The sequence below is a fragment of the Eptesicus fuscus genome, chromosome 4 (assembly GCF_027574615.1).
Source record: "Eptesicus fuscus isolate TK198812 chromosome 4, DD_ASM_mEF_20220401, whole genome shotgun sequence".
In the NCBI taxonomy this organism is placed as follows: domain Eukaryota; kingdom Metazoa; phylum Chordata; class Mammalia; order Chiroptera; family Vespertilionidae; genus Eptesicus; species Eptesicus fuscus.
In genome coordinates, this window is record NC_072476.1 from 84052097 (window position 1) to 84079135 (window position 27039).

Sequence of the window (27039 nt, forward strand, 5' to 3'; positions counted from 1 at the left end):
GAGCTGACCCCGAATGTAGCATGTGCTCCTGAGCTGGACCCTACAGTGACAAAGGCACCCCATGACAGCAACGGAGCTTGGACTAGACACTTGTAACATCCTGACGTTAACGTCTTTTCTGACGGCTGTGCCAATGTTCTGGCAGAAAACACACCCACCCGCCAGGGAGCACTACCTTGCCACCTGGAAGGAGTCGGTTGATCCTGTCCCGAGCCTCGTCTGCTGCGTGCTCCACCAAGGCCAGCACATGTTCTTCTGCTGTGCTGTCAGTCAAGCTGCAAGCATTGCCTTCTGGCTCAAACATGCAGCTATAAGGCAGGAACACACACAAAAGTCACCAGGAGGCACACGCCTCATCCCTCCCCACTGTGGTCAGTCCCTACTGCCCCCCCCTCCCCGAGTCACAGAAAGGGCCAGTAGGAGTGACACAAAGTGCACTTTTGCTCCCTTTTCCTTTAGTTCTAAGCACTTAAAACAAAACCCTTTCTTTCACTAAGATGAAAAGTGTAAGCCAAGTAAACTTTCTGTTTCTCATCTCAGTTACGTTTCAGTTGCTTTAAGAAAAACAGATGAAACATCACATAACAGCAGCCTCACTGGTTAAAGCATCATTCAAGGCACCATTAGAAAAAGTGGCAAAAATCCTGTGGAGGGTTGAGGTGCTGGTGGTGAGCTGGGGCTGGGAACACAAGGCTGCTTGCTGGGCTGAAGAGCAGCCCCCACTGCAAGGCACAAGGGACTCCCCAAGACTTTAGCAGGCCAGCCTCAGGTTCCAATAGAGTTCTTGATTAAAAAAAAGCTGAGAGGTGCAGCACCGAAGGGAGAAGGCCTCTGCTGTGGAGGTTCTAGAAACAGGTGGGTGGGACCCCTTCAGGAACCATGGAATCAAGCCCTGCCTAGAGATCCTGAGCTTATAGCAAGGCCCTTCCTCTGGACCAGCATTTACAGCTACAGGAGCTGTAAGAAATGCATGTTGTCATGTGTGTTGTCTGTCCAACATGACACAATTTTGTTCCCTGAGCCTGGGATAGGCAAGCCCAGGTCACCAGCAGGTGTCCTGCATGTAAGGAGGCTTCTTGGAAGTAAAGAGCCAATAAATATTCATAAATAGGACACATGTGGGATCAGCAGTGACAGTAGATATACTGCAGGGCTGGACAGATGAGCTCAGTGTCACACCTGGGACAGAGCATGTGTGCATGCAGCAGGGGTTGTCTCAGTCCTTTTGTCTTCTGTGTCCATCAGTGTGACACTGACTCTCCTCCAGGACAAGTTACTGTGCTCCCTGTAGGAGAGTATGGGTCACAGAGCAAACCACCACTCCTCCCAGAACTGACTGTGGGGTCCCATGGTCTTCCAACACCTTCCAGTGACAATGGTGACATTCATTACCCACACACGATGGCCACCTAATTCTCAAGGTGGGCAGGAAGGGTGGTCATGTGCCTCCGAACGTTGACCTAAGCTTCTGAGGAGCTGTGCTCCGCCCACCAGACTGCACAGGCAGCCTGTCCCTAAGCTACTCCAGATAAAGCGGAAACACAGGCCCCTGTCCCTAACCTGCTCTCCCAAGGAGCACCCGCCTTCCCAAGATGGGCGTCCTACTCCACAGGCAAGTGCACTTCTCTTTACCTGATGACTTCTCTACTCGGCCTTTTGGATTTCTTAGCAGTTTCTACTTGTACAGGTACAACTTCAGGAACTGGTTCCTCAACAGCTGTGTCTTCATTGCCCAGAAGAGCTGCCTGCTGAGAAAAATCCATGTCCTGCATAAACGACATGCTGCGCTTCAAAGCTAACAGCCGCTCCTAGAATCAGAAAGGACAGAGCAGCACGACTTTACCTCTCCCTCACAGCCAAGGCGCCATGACGATGGGATGGGATGGGGATGGCCACAGCCTCACCTGGCCTAACAGCTAACTTTCCATGCAGTGCAGCGGGGGGTGGTCGTGGGGTCAGCACCAAAGGGTGCAGCGGATTAGCTGGTGAGCGCTCAGAGCTGGCAGAAGGGAACAGGCCAGAGGGCACAGGGCTGCACCTCACCCACAGGCTCATCAGGCACAAGGCACTGGTCCTAGACATGTGACACATGCAACATGGCTCACAGGACAGATCTGGGAAGCCATTCAGGATGGCCAGGATGTCCTGGCTGATTCAGTGAGGCAGCCATATAAAACAAACCCAAAAGGCTAGCGGCAGTCCAAAGAGACAGACACCTAGACTTGAGATCAACAGATCCGGAACTTTCCACCCACCCTAACGGAGACGTTACAGCTAGGGCAGGAGCAGGAAGAGAAAGAGGAGAGTGCCTGGAGGAGAGGGACATGGAGGGGGCAGCCTGGGGTGTCTACCCTAGAGCAGAGGGGTCCACGCCGTGGCCAGTGACGGAAAGATGGAAGCATGTCATTCACTGTGAGTTTCTGTTTAGGCATAAACAACGTAGAGGAGAACTCTCGTTTCTGTGGCTCCTCGCTATTAGTGGCTTTCTTACTTTGCTCATCATCTTAAAGCCTGCGTGAAGGATCTTCTTAGCTAATTTGTAGTACACAGTGTCTGGTCTGTTGTATGTCATTGCATTATCACACATCAGTTTGAAATCTGCCTGAAAAAAAACACACATCAAGTTTGAAACATCACCCAGACAACAGCAAAGAGTTTAGATTCCTGTCAAAGGGGCAAAAATGAAGAGCCGGAAATTAAGTGAAAAACAATTTAATTTGGCTCTTTGATTAAAAAATGAACTTTAAAACTTTCAGAGAAATTTTCATAATTGTTCATTGATCTTTAAATAAAGCCTGTACTTTTTTGAGCATAATACAGTAAACCCTCGATTTTGTGGATCTCGATTTAACGGACAAAATTTCTGTTCCGAATGTCATTATTTGAAAATTAACACCCTGTTAATTTTAAAAAGCTTTTAACCAAGATTTGCTTATAATTAAATAAACAGGGTGTTGTTGTTTTTAATTCACTTTTAATCTTAACAAATTTTAGCAAATAGGCCATATGTTGGAAAAAACACTAGTAATTTCGCCAATATAAATATTAATATCTACAGTAATAGTTAAATCCAAGAGTCACCATTTGTAAATGTTCAGCAAATGATTAGTATGTGATCATACCACATTGCTCGTGGTAATTGGTTCTGTCGTCCCATGGCATGACTTTCTGCAGCAGTTTTAAAGCATGCAGGCCATGATGCTCCAACTAGCGCTAAGGCACGCCTAGCCACGTGCATTTGTTTATTTGCAGTGACTGGTTAATGCACGCACTTACTAGACCTATTCAGTATAAATTTAAAATTGTAATAATACATAAGAAAACTTTTCTGCGAAATTAAACTTTTCACACATACTTAATTTTAATTATACAAATGTATCTACATAAACAGATAAACTAATTTGTCAATTTCTTAACATATGCACTTGGAAAACCTGCTTTATTATATAAAGGACTTTCAGCTTTAACAGACACCTCTTGCCTGAATTAGTCCGTTATACAGAGGCTTTACTGTACCCACACTTCATGAGAGGAAGATGATGGCTCCCTCTGCTTCATTCCCATCTCCAGCCCTCTCCTCTCTCTTGGGGAGGAACTCAAACATAAATAGGAGCAAGGACCAACAGCTAAGTTAAGTGAAAGTCCAGGGGTGAACTGAGAGGTGGACATAGCCATATGTTCCATCTCTGTGGTTTTTTCATGGAATTTAAAGTTTTGTCTACACATAGTTATTCTAGTGCTATTAGAAAAAGACTAAAATATGGACAGTCTTATTGAACAATTTATATTATTTAAAACATCAGTATTTTAACATCCTAACCAAATTATGTAGCACACAGCTATCACGGGTGAATTAGACATCAGGATGGACAATGACCACTGAAGCCACACACCAACATAGCACATGCTATCCAGGGATCTTACCAAGTCACTGTGCCAGCATCCCCAGGGCTGGAACTGAGGCTATGAAGCCCCTGTCCATCACAGGTCGCAACTGTGTCAGGTTCAGAACACTCTTGACTTATCTTACTCTGACTGGCTTGTTTCACTTAACATAATGCTCTCTCCATATCCATTAAGACAAGTACCATGTGATTTCACTCATATGTGAAATCTAACGAATAAAATTAACAAACAAAATAGAAACAGACTCATAGATAGAAAACTGACAGCTGTTAGAGGAGAGGGGGGGATGTGGGGCTGGGTGAAAATGGTGGAGGAACTAAACAAACAATTCATAGACACAGATAACAGCATGGTGATTACCAGAGGGAAAGGGGGTAGGGTGAGGTAGAGGAGGGTAAAGGATGGATAAATGGTGATGGAAGGAGACTTGACTTGGTGTGGTGAACACAATACATTATACAGATAACGTATTGTAGAATTGTACACCCAAAACACATATAATTTTATCAATCAATAAAAAAACCCCACTTTCCTGAGGACAAGAGATGGGGTGAACATTGCTCCCACCGTGGTTTTGTCACTGGGTGAGACCAAATTGGGGGCCTCAGTCAGAAAAGGCAGAGGACTTTATGGCATGGATCACTGTTACCACCTGCCCTCTGGAGTGCGGGGGGACCCTCCTGTGAAAACTTTCCTTTCCTCCTACTCTCTTCTAGTCTGTCATATTGTTTCTGCAGGTCAGCAAACCCTTTCAGTGACAGAGAAAAGCCAAGCTTTTTCTGAAGTTGACAGACCTAATAAAGAAGCCTAATGGCGCCCTGGCCGGGTTAGCTCACTGGATAGAGTGTCGGCCTTTGGACTGAAGGGTCCCAGGTTCAATTCTGGCCAAGGGCATGTACGTTGGTTGCAGACACATCCCCAGTAGGGGGTGTGCAGGAGGCAGCTGATCGATGCTTCTCTCTCATCGATGTTTCTAACTCTCTATCCCTCTCCCTTCCTCTCTGTAAGAAATCAATAAATATATATATATATTTTTTTTAATAAAAGAAGCCTAATGGCCTTTTCTAAATAGCACTACTGCCAATGTGAACAAGCATTTGTTTTTATTCCCCTCACGCTTCCTACCTCTCACAGCCGATACTAAGAAAGGGAGTTAAGAGCAAAGCACTCAAGGGATGTAAGAATTTATTATTCTATAAAACCCAGTTGTTATAAAACAAAACTAAGAATTAGGAAAATTGTATTTCAAAAAATACCCATTCTGAAACCAGGCCAAATAAGACACATCCTTGCTTGACCTAACGTGTCTCAATTATGCCAACACAGGAACTTAAAAAAAAAAAATGGAAATGCATTTCAAATAGCATGTAACATATGGGCCAGCTTCTAAACCAGATATTTTCAAACACAGATATTTTCAAAGCACATATGCCGCAAGAATTTTTAAAACATGCAATACCTGACTAGTGTAGTCAGGGGCACTGACCTTATTTTTTCTTTCCATTGATTTTTTTAGAGTGGAAGGAAGGGAGGGAAGGAGAAAGGTGGAGACAGAGAGGGAGAGACATTCATGAGAGAAAGACACATCGACTGATTGCCTTCCAACCCTAACTGGGACCGGGGATCAAACTTGCAACCCGGGTACATGCCCTTGACTGGGAATTGAATCCATGACCCTTCGGTGCGAGAGCCAATGCTCTAACCACTGAGCCACTGGCCAGGACCACTGACTTCTTTTCCCTTAGATTGTCAAATAAATAAATGACATATGTAATAGCTTCAACAATAAAGAATTTTTAGAAAATGACAGTTCCCAACACAATAGCCATCTGGTGTGAATGAATCAAAATTATAGCTATTTTTTGGTGCGCCACAGAATTTTAATAATTAGTTTATGCATGTCATGAGATGAAAAAGGTTGAAAATCATTGTTCTAGACAAAATACAAAGAAAATTACAACTAATCCATTTCCTTGATGCTATGTGAAACTTCAACCCGAACACAGAAACACCTGTGAAAACTTGCAACTGGAAATGACCTAAGATGAATGAAGCATTTACTGGACATAAACTAATACAGAGCTTCCAAACAATTGTTTTAGGAACTGAAATTAATTTACCTTAAATTCCGTGACTGATTTGTATTCATTAGCCATGATTTTGTCTTTCATTGTGCCAAAATCCATTGGATGTTTTATTATCATTGAGTATCCAGGAGCAATTGCATCCGTGACAGGAAAAGCAAAAAACCCATGAGGATCTTTTCTGAAAACAAAAACATCTTTATTTAAACTGGAAACCCCTAAAACCTACATTTCTGAATGATACAAAATCCTTCACAATGAAAATATTAATTTACCAAAGTCTGTTTCTTAACAATAAGAAATAAAATTTGTGTTCTTTAAAATTGTGGTAGGTATTTTTGAATACACTAAAAATTCCAAAACTAGCATCCTGGCTGCAGCTATGACACCTACATTATAGCATCTCTGACAGTCCCCCACATTGCCCACATGCTTGCCCACCCAGTCAGACTGGGCATTACCAATGAAAGGCAAGTGTCTACTTCACATGTGATGGTGGTGAGGGCAAGAACACCTCAGACACAGAGAAGGACACCCAAACGTCCCCAAGCACAAGCTCTTTAGAAACGCTCTTTACCTCTGGAGCTGGCGGAGGAAATGTTCTAGTAGTTGCTGAATAGGCGTGCTCTCATTTTCAGCTGATTTAAAAAGTAGAAAAAATAAATTGAACAAAAAGATTTAGATATCACTTCACTGGAGAGCTCCAATTTCACAGTACGTACTTATTTGTTTCGAGTTCCGCAGCATTTTAATAAGGAGGTTCAAATAAGAACTGGATACAAAGATAAACCAGACCCAGCCTTGCTCCCCTCCCCTCAAGCTCTGCTGGGTAGAAAGGACACCCACACATCAGTCCCCAAAAACCGAGTGCTAATATCCCTTAAAACAACAATACATAGATATCAGTCAACAATCTATTTCTAGCGCCTATCATCAAAGGGCCTGGTACATTCCAGACAAGGTATGAAGGAGAGAACAAAGGCTTTAGATACAGAAGTTGATCCTGGATTAACCAACTATCATTTCACTTGAGAGTCCTAACTGTCTGAATATGCCTGCTCTTCATGAGTGAAACGGGGATAGGAATACTCACTACACAGGTTATTGCGAGCACTGCAATTATTAGCTACATCTCTGGGCACACTTGTGAAAACATGGTTTTTGGTGAATGTAAACACAGATGTTGGTCTAGTTTCCCTCTACAAGTTGCATGTATATAAAAGGCCTTTCCTAGCTCTGTCCACTGAGGGTTACACCCAGGACCCAGACTTGGTTTCTAAATGCCATTCTCCATTGAGGAAACAAGGCTGAAGCACAACAGGAGTGCAGACCAGCAAGTCCCCAACAGTGACCCTCTTCAGAATGATCAAGAAAGCATCATGTGATCATTAGCTCTTCAGACATACTGGGGGGGGGGGGGGGGGGCAGGAGAAGAGGGGGAGCACCAGTGTATAACTTCAAGGAAGAAGTCAGATTAAGCTAACAATTACCAGTGACTGTACTAACTTTGTAGACACATTTATTTAATGAAATGTTGTTTGCACTTGACCTTTTCTTCTCCTCAACATGCTCAGCAGCCACAAGTCCTACCCGTTCACCATGGCAGTGACTCGCACAGGGGAGGGCACTGCTAGAAAACAGCACCCACCATGACTGAGATACAATACCTCCGACCTCCCCCAGCAAGAAAAGAAGTCCCTGAAGAACAAACTCCCTGACCATCTGGAAGCCTTTGAGGGAAGTGACCACACACAGATCAGAGGGTTCTGGAAGCTCTCCTTTGGTGGAGCCAGCACAGCTCCCAGGTTCTGAATAACTGATTGAAAACTAGCCTCCTCCCATCTATGATAAGCTTCTTAGCTCATGTGCTTAAAGAAAAAAGCCAGGAGCAGCAGTTGGCCAAACCATGCTCTAGAAGTTCAAAGATGATGGCAAGAATCTCGGATCCTGCACTAGCCAGTTTGGCTCAGTGGATAGAGTATTAGCCCCCGGACTGAAGGGTCCTGGGTTTGATTCTGGTCAAAGGGCACATACCTCGGTTGCAGGCTCGATCCCTGGCCCTGGTCGGGGCTCGTGTGGGAGGCAACCAAACGATGTCTCTCTCTCTCTCTCACATCGATGTTTCTCTGTCTCTCCTCTCCCTTCCACTCTCTCTAAAAAAACCAATGGAAAAATATCCTCAGGTGAGGATTAACAACAATAAAGTCAACCCCTTCCTTTAATAATAACAATAAAAAAGAATCTCAGATCCAGCTATATTTCGTGTGAGGCCTTGGAAGAGAAAACACTGCTCCTTCCTTCTGTGCTTCTCCCCCAAAGCTGAAGGACACAGTTCCAAGCTCCAACACTCCAAGAAAGGCTTTGAAAATGCCAGCACTTGCCTGGCTGTGTCCGGCACGCTCGGACTGGCCGATCGGGAGGCGGCTCCACCTCTACCTTCTTCCCAGGATCAAAGTCATCAGCCTCTCCCTCTGTGTCGCAGTGTTCCTTTTCCCGTTTCCGCTTCTTCTCTTCCTGTGAGGCAAAGTCAAGGCCGTAGGAGCAATGCAAACAGTTTTAAACAAACTGTTTCTAAGGGGAAACACAAAGCTAAGAGAGAAACACCCTCTTCCAGAGACTCTTCTCACTCCAGACTCCCATCCTTGCAAAGACCTTCCCCAGGGGTCAAGGGAGAGGTGATGCTCAAAGAACCAGAAATGAAGCAACTACCTTTGTGGTCTGTTTTGTTTCAAACAAATCACCCCCTTTCCTAAGCCCTGTAGCACTCATCCTGTATGCCCCACCCCCAGGGGTTAGGGGCCCACCACCCTCCTTTACCTTTCGTTTCCTTCTTTCTTCATCGTCCAGATATTTCTCCTTCTCTGACTTTTTCTTCTTTTTCTTCTTTTTTTCTTTGTGCCTCTCTCGCTCATGGTCTGACCTGTCATCGTAGTAACTGGAATCGTGGCCAGATCCAGAGAGTTCAGTCACTTCACTTCCTCCAACCTTGAGAACCAGCTTCAGGGGCTTCTCCAAGGGTTTGTCTGCATACTCTGTAGAGACAGAGACGGGGCCCTCACGGTGTATGCTTAGAGAAAACACCTCCCAGGTGGGTGGCGTGGGCCCAATGTGTGGGTGTTACAGTGAAGGCTCAAGAAAGAGGAGGACCGGCCCTTCTAAGGCAGAACGGGAGAATGCTAAAACGGTGGGGCAAAGCTGAGAGTGGCTGGGTGTTGCTTCACCTTCCCCTTCCTATCTTTCCCGTTACACTGCATTATCCTCAGGGAGCCAGAGAGAGGGGGACGCAACAAGGCCAGGACCTGGGACCCCGCCGCGCGATCCCGCATCCCCAAGCCCCTGGCCCCTGTCCACCCCCTTGTCAGCTGACACGAACGAGCTGCTGCAGGACCGGGCGGGGAAAGGCGGGAGAGCAGAGCAGTAAGAGCTCCTCCCGGAGACCAGGACACAAGTCAACTCACATGCTCGGCTTCTCTCCAGGACTTGCGAGGTGAACCAGACTCCGGGCTCGAGCCCCCGCCCACCGCGAAAGCACCCGAGCCCGGATCCTTAGCACGTCCCCGGGGACCCTCGCCCGCCCGTCCACCGCGCGAACGCCCGCCCGGCCCGGCGTCACAAAGCGCGCCCGCCGCCTCACCCTCGTACGAGGAGCGCCACTCGGTCTTGTGCTTCTTGTGCTTCTTGCCCATGGCGGCGGCGGGGCAGGGGCGCGGGGCGGAGGGCAGCAGCAAGCGCGGCCAGAGCGCGGCCGCCGCCCCCGCGGCCCTGGCTCAGTGCCCGCCTCACCCCTGGAGGTCGTGGGGCCACGCCGGAAGTAGACCCGAGGCCGGAACTGGCCCCGCCCGCTCGCAGGCCCGAGTGCTTCCGGGTCAGGGGAGGGCGCGCTGCGCGCGGCAGATTCGAAGGACGGGCTGGGCAGACGGTCCTTTCGGCAGCTGTGGAGGAGGAGGTGGAAGTGGACGTGGTGGTGGCGCCGGGTGTCAGGCGGCGGCCACGATCGGGCCTGGTACCCGCTGCTCCTGGCAGCGGCGACGGTGCTATGGACCAGGCCGTGGGCGACCTGAAGCAGGCGCTGCCCTGCGTGCCCGAGACGCCGTCCATCCATGTGGAGGTGCACCAGCGAAGAGGCAGGTAAGCCGGCCTGACCCGACCCAATGGGACCCGGGTAGGTCTGAGGCGATTCGGCCTCTGCGTGGCCCCTACGGACAACACTCGGCCCAGACCTCCCCTCGAGCCCACTGCGCCGGACACGGACCTGACCCTCAGGCCCGGCCCTGAACGGGACCCACGCTGAGCCCAGCCGGGCACAGCCCAGGAAAGCTGGAAGTTAGGATGGGCCAGATACTCAGAGCTCTCAGTTCTAGGGGAAATATAGATACTGTCATTGGAGCCAGCATTTCTCAGGCTCTTTCGTGCAAGGAGGCATACCACAGTGATCGCACACCTTGGGGTGATCTCAGAACCAGTCAGCGTGGCCGTCAGGTGGCAAGGTGGGCTGAGTGGAGCCTTGAATGCCAAGCCGGAAGTGTTCGGTTTTCTCAGTGTGAACGCCAGCCTTGGGCACTTGTTAAAATGCAAACTCCTGACCTGACCCCACAGCGGTGGGCTTTCCTTCTTTCACTAACAATAGGAATAGCCAACATTTATTGAGTGCTTACTATATGCTAGGCATTGTCCTAAACACTTTGAATTTATTGACTAATCTCCAAAGTAGTCCAGTGTAGCAAAAACTGTTGCTACTGCCCCCTTTATCTGATGAAGAGATGAGGCACCAGGTGAGCTGCTCTCCAGGTCCCACAGCTGGCAGGCAAGGAGTGGCTCCAGTTTGATCCCCAGGCAGGCCCACCCCCTCCTGTACTCTGCACTACTGCACTTTCTTATGTATGCCCCAATTTCTTTTTTTGTTTTTAAGTGTTAAAAATATTGGTGTGTGTTTTTTTAACTTAGAACTGACCTTTATGTTTTATTTGTTTGTCCAGCACGGCAAAAAAAGAAGATATAAAGCTGAGTGTTAGAAAGCTACTTAACAGACATAATATTGTGTTTGGTGATTACACGTGGACTGAGTTTGATGATCCTTTTCTGACCAGAAATGTGCAGTCTGTGTCTATTGTTGACACAGAATTAAAGGTTAAAGACCCACAGGTAGGTTACTAATTCCCTGTGCCAAGAAAGTTAACCATTAGCTAAATAGAAAGTTGTTGCCATGAATGTCTGCTTGCTGCTTTGATAGTGTATATCAGAAACTGGTTTGCTTTGCTTACCTGTTGGTTTGACGATCGAATAAGGTTCTCTGGCAGGGGCCGGGTGCCGGGAGTAGACGTGGCCCCACTGCCAGCCTGCTGTCAGGACAGTCGGGGAGAGATTGGAAACCAGGAATTAGAAGGCAGCACCAAGAATAGTGGGCTGTGCTGACGAGGCCTGTGTGCCTTCTCTCTTATCCTTTCAGTCAACAAAAATTATAGAGTGCCCAGAATGTATTAGGACCACAGGACATGCTGGGGCAACAGAGATGAGGAAATGGGCTTGTCTTCTTGAATCTCTGCACTTAGTCCAGCGTATGGACTGCCTCACCTGTTCATGTGTGGGAGCTAAGAAGAGCTTTGTATGACAGTGTGGATGCGTTGGGATAGTTCTATCACCAGAGTAAAAACAACCCAAAGTGTGTGCCTCACATTACTGATACCTGGATGGTTTCTGTCTTATAAAGAATCAATTTGGAAGAATTGATATGACACTAAAATAACACTTACGTGGTGGACCTCTTCATTCTTATACTAGAGGCCCACTGCACGAAATTTGTGCAAGGGGCTCAGCCCTCGCAGCCCCGGCTTCGTCTGGAAGGTCGTCCAGAAGGTCCTTTGGCTGTCCGGTCTAATTAGCTATTACCCTTTTATTATAGATTAGGACCAACAATTGTGGCGTGTTGGAGTTTTGTCCACACTGAGATTTGATGTCATTGTACTCGATTTTGGCCAGCTGAGGAGAACTGGAGAGCTTTCCAACACTGCTGTGGAGGGACAGGTAGCACAGCCTAGCTGGAAGACATGGGTGCTAACCACTAAACATTTTAATGTTCTCATCTTCGACTGCAGATTCACCTCAAGGAACTTATCTTAACATATAAGTATGTAATTTTGTAGAGATACATGAACAAATATTATTGTTAATAATAGCTAACAATTTGAAATATTTTAACTGTCATTCCAATGTGTTCTTTATTTGTGCAATGTCATGCTTTATTTCTGTTTTTATAGTTGCTATATCTTTTCTCATGCTGTTGAGCATCTTTACCATCATTACTCTGAACTCTTTCAGATAAATTTCTTATCTCTATTTCATTTATCTCTTCTGGAGAATTCTTTTGTTCTTTCATTTGGGTGTTGTTTCTTTGTCTCCTCATTTTGGCTGCCTGTTTGGGTTTGTGACTAGGTATTAGGTAGATCTGCTATACCTCTCAATCTCTAGTGCAGGACAGTGTCAAATGCTATTTCTGACTAATTAGATCAGGCAAATACTCAAAGCCTCCAGAGATTGCCTCTACCTACCAACTGATAGGATGCCAACTTGAATTGCCCCAGGCCCATGGTCGGCAAACTGCGGCTCACAAGCCACATGCAGCTCTTTGGCCCCTTGAGTGTGGCTCTTCCACAAAATACCACAGCCTGGGCGAGTCTATTTTGAAGAAGTGGCATTAGAAGAAGTTTAAGTTTAAAAAATTTGGCTCTCAAAAGAAATTTCAATCGTTGTATTGTTGATATGTCTGTGTGGGAAAGGTGTCCTCCACTGCAGGAGGGAATGACTCAGCACAGAAAAGAATATATTTAGGTGGAAGATGTGAAGTGCAATAGTGCTTCACTTAGTCATATGCTTGACTAAGTGAAGAGATTCAAGAAGACAAGCCCATTTCCTCATCTCCGTTGCCCCAGCATGTCCTAAAAAAATGTATTTTTTTAAATGTTTTTATTGATTGCAAATGTCTCTGTGAGAAAGGTGTCCTCCACTGCAGGAGGGAATGACTCAGCCCAGGAAACTAGGGGTGTCTGCCTTCTGAGCTCTAACCCCTGAGTCCCCAACCCTGGCTTCTGCTCACACAGCTCCAGTCCACTCTGCCCTCCCTGCTGGAGCACATGGTGGGTGGCTCCACAGGGAATTTTGTGTGTTGGCCCTTTAAGAGGATGCTTGAATTTCCAGCTGTCACTCCCTGGCAGATAGCAACCCTACTGCTTTTCACAGCCAGATGTTATGTGGGCAGCCTTCTCAGTTCTGGTGCTCTCTGCTGGGGGGCCCATCTTGGGAATTGGATCACAGAGTTCTCATTGGCAACCCCCCACAGCTGAGATATCTCTCAGGAACTTTAGTTGCTGTCTATGAGTGCCCGGCCAGCCCTTTTGCGCCTCCGCCTCTCCAATAGTCTCTATGCGGTCTCCACTTCCGGTCCTCAGGTATCAGGGTTCTCCAACAAGTTTTCCGTGATTATTCAGGAATTTTTTGTTTGTAATTTTTTCTTGGTAATTTTTTAGTTGTAATTCCAGTTTGTTCCCGGGAGCATGTCCGTGCAACATCCACCTACTCTGCTGCCATTTTTAACCTTTTAGATAATGGGAAACATTTGGGTAACGTAAGATGAACGCGAGATAGATTGTGGAGAGCAGCAGGCTCTAGCTATGGCTCCAGGAGTGACTCCCAGGATATGAACTGAGAACCACCCTCTGAAGAAAGGGCTTCCTCTGTAATTGTCTGGATGCTGGGGAGTCAGGAAGGCCTCATGGGCACACTGGTTCCAAAACCACAGCACCTTAGCTATCAAAATATTTTAACTATTTATTAGAGATTGGTTAAGTGTCTGACATATTCACACCAAATATGCTATAACCATGAAAGAGAATGGTATTTCTATCTACTGATGTAAAATGTCTCCTAGCTCTAGTAACTGGGAAAAGTGTGGTTAGAAAACTGTGATAGAATCAATTTTGAGTCAGATGTATGTGGATGTATTATAGGCTAACATTTATGAGGTTGGTTGTAGGGGACTTTGACATTCTTTTTTTTTAAATGTTTTTATTCATTTCAGATAGACGAAGGGAGAGGGAGAGAGGGATAGAAATATCAATGATGAGAGAGAATCACTGATCGTCTGCCTCCTGCATGCTCCATACTGGGAATCGAACCTGCAGCCCAGGCATGTGCCCTGACCTGAAATCTAACCGTGGACGCTCAACACTGAGCCATGCTGGGCAACTTTGACATTCTTCATTCTATAATTGCAATTTTTAACAGATGTGCTACTTTTATAATTATAAAAACAATAAGTTGTTTTTTCAAATAGATGTTATACACCAAAAGGGGAGGGAGGGATAAACACATTTAAAGAGCTAATTCTGAATCTGAAATAATAGACTTTTTTTATTAACATCACCTTCAATCTTTATTTTTGGACTTTAGGATTCAAATTGGATATTAGAATTGAAAAAGAAGTGATTTTTCCATTTGTGTAGACTTATTTGATTTTCCTTCTCATCATAGCCCATCGATTTGAGTGTATGCACTATTGCACTTCACATCTTCCACCTAAATGAAGATGGCCCCACCAGTGAAAATTTGGAAGAAGAGACAGAAAATATAATTGCAGCAAATCATTGGGTTCTGCCCGCAGGTAGGTGTGATAATAACAGTAGGTAGAGCATGCTGAGTCCACAAGGTCAGAGGATGGCATAATCTCAGACTTTCCAAGTCAGTTCACCAGAGAGGTTTTTGCACATTTGTTTTGTACGATTTTAAGGTATTTTATATCTTACAAAAGAGGAAAGTAGAGAGTTCCTTTGCACTGGGTCCTCACAGATGGTGTTCATTGAGAAAGGGACCATTCTCTTCCTTCCTGTCCACTTGGTCAGTTCTGCTGGACCACTCCTTCCTCCTACTGTCTCGATGCTTATTCATGGACTTGCCAATGTGTTCTTGTAGGCAGAGTCCTGGGGTTAACTTAGTCATCAAGTTTTATGCCTGATGTCCTAATGGCTAGACTAGACCCGCTGGTCTGCCTTGCCCAAGTGTTGACCTACAGGGCGAGTTGTGGATTAGAGTGTGTTGTGGAAAGCGCAGGTCCCCAAGAGATGGCTGTATGTAACAACATGACAAAAAGTAACTCTTACCCAGTTAATTACCTGTCAAAAGTCCTACATAGCTGATATTTATTTTACATATTTAATTTTAAGACAGTTTTTAAAAATTTAACTTCCCTGTAATCAGAATCTTAGCATGCCATGTGTGGAGCAGGGGAGAGCATCGGTGGCTCAGGGCAAATCTCGCTGGTAGGTGTAATGCTTGCTTCCTAAAGTTAAATTTTTGTTTCATTTTGTCACAGCTGAATTCCATGGGCTATGGGACAGCCTGGTGTATGATGTGGAAGTCAAATCTCACGTAAGTTTCACTTTTTCCCCAAAAGGCCCCCTTGTTTGAAGTAGAGTCACTATTGTGTTGCTAACAACTCAGAGCTCTTTGACTCAAATAGGCTTTTGGGAGCCACTGCCCGCCAGCAGCTGATATCCTAGATGTCTGTCCTCTGAGACTGCTCCCACATGGAGTTGGTCTCTGGGGCATCCCCTGAGGGGGAAGAGGGAGGGTGCCAAAAGTGAAGACAGCTTACATGGGGTTTCACTCTTAGGAACCATGGGGGCTGAGGGGAACACTGCAGACAGAGCAGGTTGGCAGAATGGAGCAAGTACCAGCACGTCTAAACCGCCTTCAAGGGAGGAGTCCTTCTGCACGCTGTGGGGGATACTGGGAGTTTTAATCCTGGCCTCCAGGCTGCTCTAGGCAGCCACAGTGAGAGGAGGGAGTCCTGACTGTTATATTGTAGTAAGTGTGCTGTGTGCTTGCCTACTGCTGTGTCAGCCCAGAGGAAGGAGCTTAGTCCTACTTGACAAGTCCCTTAGTTATTTTGTGTAATCTAGGCATTCAAATATTTGTTTATCCTTTATGCTTATAATAGTAATAGCCAGCAGCTATCCTCTTCTGCTTTAAGTTACCTTCTAAGATGAAAGCTTGTAATGTATCCAGGAAGTGTCTGGTTGTGGCGTCTCTGTAGGGCTGCCTTGCTCCTGTCCCTGCTGCTCGTCAGGAGCACACAGAGTGGGAGCCTGTGCCTGCTAGCCTCTTTATCTGCATGTTTCCTTTCTTCACTCAGCTCCTCGATTATGTGATGACAGCGTTACTGTTTTCAGACAGGAATGTTGACAGCAATCTCATCACCTGGAACCGGGTGGTGCTGCTTCACGGTAAGGCATGCGAGGTTACATGTGACAAGGTAGACTGTGATGTCAGGTTTTACTTGTACCTTTGTCCTTCTGGGAGGAGTTACAGCAGTTTCGTTCTGGTGGAGCCAGAGTTGTCCTAGAATGTTCCTTCTCCATGAAGCCGATGCAGCTGACATTACTCTGGGCATTTGTTACTTGACCATTTGTCTGGCAGCCACCCAATTACTGCCTTGTGACTTTTTATATTATTATTAAACATTTCAATTAACTCTTTATTTCTCCCAACTGATCGTAAATTCCTTGGAAAAGAAATTGCCTGGTATTTCTTTGTAGCATTCTTAGAGCTTTGCTTTGTGAGTAGTAAGCTGCAAAACCATACTTTACAGAAATTTTGTCTGGTTCTTCTCAGAGAAAGATAGGGGGTGTTTTCTTAGCTTAGGAGTGCAGAGTAACCAGCCTCTTTATACCAGTTAAGATTGTACACTTGTATACACCTTTTAAAAAGTGTCTTTTAGATAGAAGATAGCACATTATCCTGATACCAGGATAGAGTAGGCATTCAATAGGTATTTCAATTATTTTATTTAGAACTTGTTATATATTTTCTTATTCATTATTGAAAATGCTTGCAGAAAATCAGTTGAATGTACCAGCATTTTCTATTAGATGCGTTTGTTCTTCTACATTGGTCACCTCAGAACTTCTGCAAGGCATGTTAGGTGACACACAGAGCAAGAGGCTGTACAATCAAGAGTCCTTGCCTTCATCCTCTGGTTTAGTATGGGGTGCAGGCCGGTGTAGAAATAGCCATAGTGAAAGACGGTGCTGCTCTGGGCTGCAGACACAGCAAGCTTCAGTGCCTAAGAGTCCTGATGATTAACAAGAAAGGTGGGTTTGACTTTTGAAAGATGTCTTAATAAGTAAAATTCATAGATGACATGTGGGGACAAGGAGGGTGTCAGTGAAGCCATAGACCAGGAAATGCAGTGCTCACTCAGAGAGCTGAGCCAGCCCCTCGGCCCAGAAGCAGGGTTTGTGTCAGGGGCAGTGGAAGCTAAGACGAGAAGCACAAGTTAAATTCAGATTAGGAAAAAAGACTTTTAAAATGTACAGTATTGGTAATATTTTATGGCACTTTGCTAGCAGACTTCTTTGTGAGTTAATAAGCAGTGTTTGTAATAACATTCATAGTATTGAACTCTCCGCTTCTTATTTTGTATTCTGTGGAAAATGCAACTGCTGTTGTTTTAAGAAATCTGTCACAACGCTGACTTAAACACGTATTTGCTTAAATTTTGTTCCAGGTCCTCCAGGAACTGGAAAAACATCCCTGTGTAGAGCCTTGGCCCAGAAATTGACCATTCGACTTTCAAGCAGGTAACTGGTGATTTGAGAGGAGAGTAGTGGGAATGAGATTCCCTGCTTTTCCTTTATAATAGCATAAGCTGTCTTTTTAATAACTTTACATGAATAGTAGGTCCCTCTCTTTCATTGTAAAATAATTCCTCTATACTCAACATAGTCTTGAGTTATGACTTCAATCTTTTTAAACTTATGGAGACTTGCTTAGTGACCAGCACGTGTTCTGTCCTGTGGACCGTTGCATGTGCACTTCAAAGAACGTGTTTCTGCTCTTGTTGGGTGGAATGCTTCATGGATGTCAGCGCAGGGTACTTGATGTCCCTGCTGATGGTCTGGTCTGATGTTCTATCACTTACTGGAAAGGAATGGCCAAGCTTCTAATGGTGAATTTGTCTGTTTCTCCTTGAGTTCTGTCTGTTTTGGAATTTATGGTCTTATCACATTTGGAAAATAGTTGGCCATTATTTTCTCAACTAATTTTCCTAGTCTCCCCTCGGCCCCTTTTCTGGGAGCCCATTGATTTGCAAGTTAGACTGTGTGATGTTATCCCAGAGGCCACTGGTACACTTTTTTGTTTTTTCAGGTTTTAAACTTTTTCTGTCTGTGTTTCACTTTGGATAGTTTCCTGCAGTATCTAATTTGCTTTTAATTCCATTCAGAGAAATTTTCATTTCGGATAGTGAATTTTTTTTTTTTTGAAGTGCCATTTGGTTTCTTTTATACTTTTTACTTATGTTCTGTAAAGTCCTTGATCAAGTGTATAATAGCTGTTTTAATGTTCTTGTGGACTAACTCCGTAATCATTATTTCTGAGTCTTTCTATTGACTGGTTTTTCTTCTGGTTACAGGTCATGTTTTTTGCTCTTGGCATGTCAGGTAATTTCTGTTGGAATGCAGACATTGTGATCTGAAGTGTCTGGGTTCTCCAAAGGCTGTTTGTTGGGCCTTGTTCTGATAGGCATTTCCGTTACTCATGATTTGTTGTGATCCTTTTGAGGTTTGTTTTTAAGCTTTGTTAGAGAGGGGTCTAGGTGTAGTCTATTTTTAATTCTCCAGGGGGCCCCTCCTGAGGTCTCTGTTGAACACCTTGAATGAGTAACAAGTATTCTCTGCTTTGGCTGTTAGGAACTTGAACACAGCCAGTCTGTGTGAGCACTGGGAACCGTTTAGCTCACAGGTCTGGAGAGCCTCATGGATTTCCCTGCTCATAGATATCCAAGTGTTCAGTAAAGACTTGAGGGAACATCCGGGTGATTTCTGATGCTTTATTTCTGAAAATTTTCCTGCCCTCTGTACCTCTGCTCTGTCGCCTCGGGCTCTTTGAACTCTGACCTCTGTCTCCTCAATTCAGCACCGTGGTTGTGTTCTTATGTCTTCTCCACACAGAGAGCCGGACGATTGTAGCGCCAATTTATTTCCCTTCTCTCAGGTCACAGTCCTCTGGTGCCTGTTGTCCAGTGCCCTTCACAGATGTTGCTTCATTTATGTGGCCCAGTAGTCTAGTTGGTGAAGGCACAGTGTAAATCTGGTGCCTCTTACTTCCATTTGGCTTTAGAGAAGGGAATTCTATGAGATTTACTTTTAAATATCTACTTTCTTTTCAAAATGTTTTGTATTTCTTCATAGGGAAATTGCTTTATTTCAACCCTTTATTTTATGCTTAGCAACTTGGCCTTTGTCTTGACATATTGAAATGCATCTGTGTTTTAAAGATCTCTATGGGCAGTTTCCTAAAACACCACAGAGTGAAAATGTTGTTACAAGAAATAGAAGTTTTCCCAGCACAGTCATGCATGGCATGACTACTTTTTGGTCAACAACTGGCTCCATAAATGATGATGGTCCCATAAGATTATAATGGAGCTGCAGAATTCCTATTGCCTAGTGACATTGAAGCCATCATAACATCAGAGCACAACACATTACTCACGTGTTTGTGTTGATGCTAGTATAAACAAACCCACTGAGCTGCCAGTTGTATAAAAGTACAGCACATACAGTTATGTAAAATACATAATATTTGATAATGATAATAAACAACTATGTTACTGGCTTATGTATTTAGTGTTTATACTTTCTGTTGTTATACTTTTTATTTTTCTTTACAATGTACTCTTTCTACTTATAAAAAGAGTTTGCTGTAAAACAGTGTCGTGTGTGTGTGTGTGTGTGTATGTGTGTGTGTGTGTGTGTGGTGTTTTGCGGGGTCATACATCGTGTTTACCAAGTGCCTCTGTGTAAGTGCCTCTGTAAAGCTCTCACAATGAGGAAATCACCTCACCATGCATTTCTCAAATGTATGCCCTCATTAAACAACACGTGACTGTACAAAAATCTGATAATGTATAACTCTGTTTGCTACTCAACCCAGTCTTTATTTTGTTAAGTTGTCTGTCTTCCCTCTCTTCTTTTGTGAACAGAATTAGTAAGTGGTCTTTTTTTCTTTTTTAAATGGAAAGTCTCTTTTTTAAAGTTGAAAGTACTTCTTTTCCTTCTGTGGACTTTCGACATGAAAGACACTGAAAAGTACCCTGGGAGTCAGCTCCTGTCCTGCCTCAGTCTGGTTTCCTGTGTGATTCTAGTCAGAACTACTAGTAAGTGTGTCCAGACCTCTCAGCTGCCTCCTGAGTGGCTGCAGGATTACTGCTGATGTCATTCAGTTTGTGCGTTAAGGTTCACTTTTTGCCATCTGAGTATCCACGGTGTTTGTGCTGGAAAATAAATTGTCACAATCTTTAAGTTTTTGTGGAAAGAGGAAAAAATATTCAGCGCCAGGTAAACTTCTGATGCTTATTTAGATTTGTTTGTTTATTAGTACCAGTAGTACTTTCAAAAAATAAATATAAATTATAAGTAGATTAAAAATGAGAGGAATTTTACTGTTGTTTTAATTCAAATGAAGATATTCAGTTTGAAAAACTTAATTTGCTTCAACCAGAACTGTTGGTTGCATTTTTTTAGATTTTTCATACTAGTTAGTATGCAGACTACTAGGTATCTCAGTTCTTTGTCAGTAATTATAATGACTTGTTAGTAATGCTCACCACACTGGGCAGCTGAGAGGTGTTGTATTTAATGAGCAAAAGTGCTGCCACTGGGGTTGCTAGAGGACTAATTTGTAAAGTAATTGTCTTAACTCTCTCTCTCTCTCTCTTTTTTTTTTTTTTTTACCATCCTAGGTACCGGTATGGCCAACTAATTGAAATAAATAGCCACAGCCTCTTTTCTAAGTGGTTTTCAGAAGTAAGTATTAGTTCTCTGGATTGTCAATCATTTAGTTGGAAAGATGGCCTGTATATTAGGCACACTTTCTGTGCATCTGACTTTGTGGTCAGAGGAAACTTTCAGAGCTAAGCAGTCACTTGGAAATAGTGTGAGGCCTGAAAGCCTGGGTACAACAGACCTTTGACTATCAACATTGTCTGAGGAGGGAGGGCATCCTGAGTTCTAACCTGGACTGCACTCCTCAGCTGAGCATGCACTCGGAGTTCTGAGCCTTTTTCTGCCATCTGTGAACTGAGGGGCTTGGACAAGGTGACGTTACAGGTATCCCTCACTTCTGAAGTGTTCTGCCGCAGGCAGCCCTGTCAGTGGGCCCTTCTGGTAGGTTGGAGTGGGGACAGGGAGTGTCCGTAAGGAGTGTGCCTGGCTGGTTTGCATCTTGGCACCCATGATTCATCTCATTCCCAGTCATAGGGACAGCTGGGAAAGGGGAAGTAAGAAAACAGACAGGTGAGCCATGTGGCCCCTGGACAGGAGTCTGTGGGCTCAAGTCTCAGTGTCCTGGCACATGAACCAGGGAAAGAGGGCATTTGGCTTTACCTCCACCCCTGCAGACCTGGCTTCTCTGATTAGGGAGTTCTCCGAGGGTTGTCAGGAAATGGCAGGGGTACCTGGGGTCAGAAGGATGCCGGGTGGGGACAGGTATGCACCACGCAGCATAATGAGTACAAGTCAACACTGAGTGTTTTGGTTCCAGAGTGGCAAGCTAGTAACTAAGATGTTCCAGAAGATCCAGGATCTGATTGATGACAAGGATGCTCTGGTGTTCGTCCTGATTGACGAGGTAGGCATGTTCAGGCACCAAACCTGTGGTGGAGGAAATTCAAGACGGAGCGCCTCTTACTGCTGCCAGGGCGCAGCCAGCCCCTCACTCAGCCCAGCCTCCATCGGGCAGTTGCTGTCTCATGCAGCCCTGTCCTCTTTGCCATCCCACATGTTAAGCTCCTGGCACACCTGGACACCAGATACCCATTCATTTGTTCATTCACTTGCTCATTCACATGTTCCGTGGCTGCCCTGTGGGGCCAGGTGCTGTAAGTTTTTTCCATTGCTCTGTCCCCACAGGTGGAGAGCCTCACAGCTTCCCGCAATGCCTGCAGGGCAGGCACCGAGCCTTCAGATGCCATCCGTGTGGTCAACGCTGTCTTGACCCAAATCGATCAAATTAAAAGGTACTACAGTCATGTGCCACTTAACGATGGGGGTACATGCATTGTTAGGTGATTTTGTCGAATGAACATCATAGAGGCACTTATACAAACCCAGATGGCATAGCCACTGCACACTTAAGCTATATGGTACAGCCTTTTGCTCCTCAGCTACAAGCCTGTACAGCAAGCATGTCAAACTCCCATCCCTGCCCTTGTTTGGCTCACCCTGTTCACCCTGTGAGGGCTGCACACCTGTTGCCAGAGTCCAGGTGAAGCTGATCTTCTTAGATGCTCCCTGGCTACCTGTGAACCATCTGTATGCTGACCACAGTCCCTGAGAGCAGCACTGCCCCTGTGCTCAAGCCTACCAGGCTGGGAAGCATGCTCCCCAAGGCACCTTGTGCCAGCCCAGGTTGGACAGCAGAGTGGCAGTGGTGGCTCTCTCGGAATTTGGAAGCTAGAGGGGAAAGCAGCTGGGAAAGGGGATTTTAAGTCTGCTCCATGGTTGTCGATAGCTGTGTGATGAGCACTTGCATGCTGTGCCTAGGCAGATGGGGTGTAGGTACTAGGGGAAGGGTCAGGAGATGGAGCAATCAGGGATGCCCTCAGAGATTTTACCTTTATCACAATTGAAAGAAGTAAGGGAACAGCTGTGTGTGGCCAGGAGCTCAAGAGTTACAGGACCTCAGGAGGCCTCATGGGCTGGTATTGGGATAGGAAGGATAGCTAGCTGAACGACAGCTAAGTGCCCAGAACCTTCAGGCAGCTCCTGACAATCCCTGTGTAGGGTAGGGTATAATCAAGTCACAGGCACGGGCTGACTGGTCCTCGCTCCTCTGCCTCCAGGCACTCCAACGTGGTAATACTGACCACTTCCAACATCACGGAGAGGATCGATGTAGCCTTCGTGGACAGGGCTGACATCAGGCAGTATATTGGGCCTCCCTCTGCCGCAGCCATCTTCAAAATCTACCTCTCCTGTTTGGAAGAACTGATGAAGGTGCTTTGATGTTTTTTCTCTTACTAACCATTAGACTTTTTATATTTTTTTAATTCCTTGACATAGCTTAAAGTAGTTCGGATATAGAATAAGGTATTTTGACAAGGCATTAACCATTTCTTTAGATTGAAAATTTCAGTTTGTTTTTATCTGGCAGGTTGCATTAATTGTCAAAATCATGGCCACTGACTCAATATTTTTGCTCTTTTGGTACAAAATGATCATCGTGGTTGTTTGATTTACTTTCAGGCGATGAATGGGTAGGAAGTGTATGGGCTGTGGTCAGCATTCCTGGCAAGTTCTGGTTCTGACGGCCTGTGAATCCAGGGATGTTCTAAAGTTCAGCCAGGTGCATGGACTTTTTTGGGAGCTGAGCATGTGGGCAGGGGTAGCTTCTTACACAGATTACAGGAAGTTAGGGTATTTCAATGCTCTAGTGGAGATTTGGCTGGTCCTGAAGGCTGACGTGTGATTGTGCCCTCCTGTCAAGACCCTGAGGTCTGCCATCCTCGCACAAGGCTGCAGGACGGTGCCTGTTAATGGAGGGGCCGCAGTGGCAGCTCGGGAGGCTGCAGGGAACCTGAGGTCACTTAGGCAGGGGTCGAAATACATCAAGCTCAAACCCTGCCTCTTAATTTTACCCACGATCCTCATCAAACCTCCAAAATGTACGGGGGAAGCCTTTCCTTCATTCTTCTCTCTCCTGGTTCCTGAATCGAAACAGTTTGTGTTGAAATTCATTCAGCAGTGGCAGTGTGACAGTCCAGTGTGGCTACTTGGCAGAGAACATCCAACATGCAGGCTTGTGGTCTACAAGGTGCTCTCTGACTCAGATCCTGGGTGTGTCATTCCACCAAATGAGAGTCTTATCTTAAAAACAACAAACACAGACCCTCCTTGAAAGGCAGGCGAAGTCCTGGCTCCAAAGCCCAGCTCTGTCGTCTGTGGGTTGTGTCAGACTGAACTCCCATGTTGACACGTGACGTGGTGAGGACACATTTTGGCCAAAAACTGCTGGTTTCTGAGACGTGTTTTGTTGTTTGTATTCTTGCCTTTGAAGAATCAGGGAGATGTGTGTTGGGGAGGAGTGAGTGTGCATGCACTGGTTAAATGGCCTGTTTGCATTTTATAAGATGTGATGTGCTTGCTCTCTCCGTGCTGTCCTGTTACTGACCGTATGCATTCTGCCCGTCTTCCCAGTGTCAGATCATATACCCTCGCCAGCAGCTGCTGACCCTCCGAGAACTGGAGATGATTGGCTTCATTGAAAACAACGTGTCAAAGTTGAGCCTCCTTCTGAGTGAAATTTCAAGGTGCGAATGGACCTAATTTTTGTAACCAAGAAAAATCCATTCGCTGTAGTAATAGGGAGTCATAATTGACTGTAGCCGTCTGGGGTCAGGGTTTGGGGGTCAGAGGATAGAGAGTTGAACCCCAAGTCATCATACACAGGCTGGTGGAGCTTCGGAGCCCCCTAGCCCTGGGTTCCTGGTCCAGGGCTGATAGTGCTTTCAAGTTCTCAGATGGCTTTGGGGATCAAAGAAGGTGGAGAAATGGGGCAGAGCCTCAAAGGACAGTTAGAATTCAGATAAACTGGAGAGAAATCGGTGAGGCCACAGGCACCGTGTGTGCAGGGACCTCAGGTGGGTTGTGCTGCCGAGGGCCAATTCTGGAGAACTTCTGAGTTCTAACCAGAGTTTGAACTTTATTCTGAGGTCGTGAGGCGTATGGAAGGTTTTGAATGAAGGGATAGCATAAAGAATGGTATTATTATTTTTTTATATATATATAAATTTTTATATACTTTTAGAGTAGGAGGAAGGAGATGGGGAGAGAGAGAAAGAGAAATATCAGTGTGATAGAGATAACATCAATTGGTTGCCTCTCATACACTCCCTGATTGGGGATGGAACCCGAAACCTGGGTATGTACCCTGACCAGGAATCGAACTGGTAACCTTTCGTTGCACAGTACAGTGATCCAACCAACTGAGCCACACTGGCCAGGGCAGGAATAGTACTTTTTAAAGTTTTTTTTTTAATTTATTTCCGAGAGAGGAAGAAAGATAGAAACATCAATGATGAGAGAGAATCCTTGATCGGCTGCCTCCTGCACGTCCTCTACTGGGGCCCTGACCAGGAATCACTTGATCTTAGCCAAAAGGCTGAGAAGCGATGTGCCCTGAGCAGGAATCAAACCGTGACCTCCAGGTTCATGTGTCAACGCTCAACCACTGAGGCACACCAGCTGGGCTAAAGGGTATTTTTTTGAATTACCTGTTGAAGAAATTTAAACCAGTTGAGATGGGACAGAGGGGAGCAGTTCAGAAATTTCTGCAAAAATTAATAAAGATATGAGGTAATCCATGCCGCTGGGCCTGCGTTGGGTCCCTGAGCACAGCAGTACCTGTAGGTGGCACATCTGGGCAGCAAGGACCCTTCCCCACCGGGAGCAGTAGCTGAGGACTCCTCGAGGGGTTGTGGGAGAAGGGACATTCAGAGATGGGTAGGAAAACTAGTCCTAAAACACAGTTGTTCACGTGACATCCCCAAACTTGGCTTACATTCACAGGAAGAGCGAGGGCCTCAGCGGCCGTGTCTTAAGAAAACTCCCTTTTCTGGCTCATGCCCTGTACATTCAGGTAAGTCTTCTACAGCCACCCTCCACCTCTGGGTACTTTTCTCTTTACCATCCACTCTGTCCAGCAGTGTGTGGCCTTGCTAGGAATCACACTTAAACCATTGGGATATCTGCCTTCTTTTACCTCAGTTTCTAAAGGGACAGGCTCCTGGGGCTTAGGAGGTGCTAGCCTGGGTGCCTTAGTGGTGGGGCCCCGCCAAGCTCTTTGGGAGGAGGTGGCCGTGCTGTGTGTCTCTGCTTGTGCACATCCAGAGCTCACATCCAAGCCTTCGAGAGGTGCTCATGCCCCTCGGGTCTGGGCCAGCTCACTCAGAACAGCTGCTCGGAATTGCCTTTCTGACGTCTGCGTCATGGAAGGGGTGAGTGCTGCCACTGGCCCTCAAAGGTCACCCCTCAATTCCTTCATATCTATCCTTCCAGGCTCCCACCGTCACCATCGAGGGCTTCCTCCAGGCCCTGTCTCTGGCGGTGGACAAGCAGTTTGAAGAGAGAGAGAAGCTTTCCTCTTGTGATTGATTGAGCGGGGCTCCCCGCCTGTGGTTTTCAAATCATGAATGCGACCAGTGAGGTCACTTCCCCAGAAATCTGTACAACGTGGCATAGACCTGCAGGGCCAACCATTGTTAAAAGAAAGTGCTGTATTTATATTTTTTAAAATGCGTATTAGAAGGCAGGTGGCCTGTCATTTTCACTGTTTTAAAGGGAGATAGTTCAAGTTCTGTTATCTTTGTAAAGAACTATCTAGATGTGTTTCATCCTGCCTGCGGTTGATTGGACACAAAATGTTTACAAATTTTGTTTAAAAATGATGACTAATATAGGTTAGGGAAACAAAAGAGAAATTACATTGCCGTAAATAAGAATCTGGTCATAGCATTAAAATTGTAAAAATCACTCAAGATAGAAGGTGGCACTTGCTATCTGCAGTGAGCTTGTTTTACTTAGCGCAGACATCGCAAAGACTATTTAATGCATAAAGAAAAGCTATTCCTGTTACAGAAATCAAGAAAAAATTCTAGGTAAAGTATTCTTCACAGCAGTCAGACAGGGCCCTCCTTGTGGGAAGGCAGTCCTCAATGTTCCTCCGAACGCGTGTCAGACGCTCTCAGCTGCGCAGGCAAAGGTGCAGCAGCGCCTCTCCCTGCGTTCAGTTCCGTAGCATTACCACAGTTCAAGTGAAAATTCACATTAACAGATGTGAAACAACTGGCCAATAGTTGGTATATTCCCCAGAATATTATGTTTTGCTTTTATCTCATGCTAAAATAAATTTTATATTAGTGTTTTGTATACATTTTTTAAAGAACGTGTTACCTTTCGCTATATAACTTTTTAAGTATTAAAAGTTCTTTTTTCCAGAA

At 45.5% G+C, this 27039-nt stretch overlaps 2 protein-coding genes across 5 annotated transcripts in view; one reads left to right on the top strand and one right to left on the bottom strand.

Moving 5' to 3' along the window:
* The window catches only part of BRD9 (bromodomain containing 9), a 24615-nt gene extending 14792 nt beyond the window's left edge, over positions 1-9823 (bottom strand). Inside the window, exons 1-8 of one of the 4 annotated variants that reach the window (XM_054715241.1) lie at positions 9625-9823; positions 8808-9022; positions 8372-8504; positions 6568-6628; positions 6027-6171; positions 2492-2602; positions 1633-1808; positions 176-308 (exon numbers count right to left, since the gene is read on the bottom strand). In XM_054715241.1, coding sequence (XP_054571216.1) covers positions 176-308; positions 1633-1808; positions 2492-2602; positions 6027-6171; positions 6568-6628; positions 8372-8504; positions 8808-9022; positions 9625-9676 — 1026 coding nt within the window. In that variant the 5' untranslated portion in view covers positions 9677-9823. The remainder of the gene's footprint in view (positions 1-175; positions 309-1632; positions 1809-2491; positions 2603-6026; positions 6172-6567; positions 6629-8371; positions 8505-8807; positions 9023-9624) is intronic. The other 3 variants (XM_028139474.2, XM_008161823.3, XM_028139472.2) reach the window with 3 other exon arrangements.
* Positions 9814-27039, top strand: TRIP13 (thyroid hormone receptor interactor 13). Its single transcript, XM_008162051.3, has 13 exons — positions 9814-10118; positions 10967-11132; positions 14514-14643; positions 15352-15407; positions 16174-16264; positions 17548-17620; positions 20785-20848; positions 21585-21671; positions 21953-22059; positions 22885-23038; positions 24239-24351; positions 25610-25679; positions 26099-27039. The coding sequence occupies exons 1-13, from the start codon at positions 10027-10029 to the stop codon at positions 26192-26194; spliced, it is 1299 nt and encodes a 432-aa protein (XP_008160273.1). The 5' UTR covers positions 9814-10026; the 3' UTR covers positions 26195-27039.

Coding starts and splice junctions, on each gene's coding strand:
- TRIP13 (XM_008162051.3), top strand. CDS start 10,027: ATGGACCAGGCCGTGGGCGACCTGAAGCAGGCGCTGCCCTGCGTGCCC. Junction 20,849..21,584: donor TTTCTAAGTGGTTTTCAGAA/GTAAGTATTAGT, acceptor TTTTGGTTCCAG/AGTGGCAAGCTAGTAACTAA. Junction 24,352..25,609: donor CTTCTGAGTGAAATTTCAAG/GTGCGAATGGAC, acceptor TTACATTCACAG/GAAGAGCGAGGGCCTCAGCG.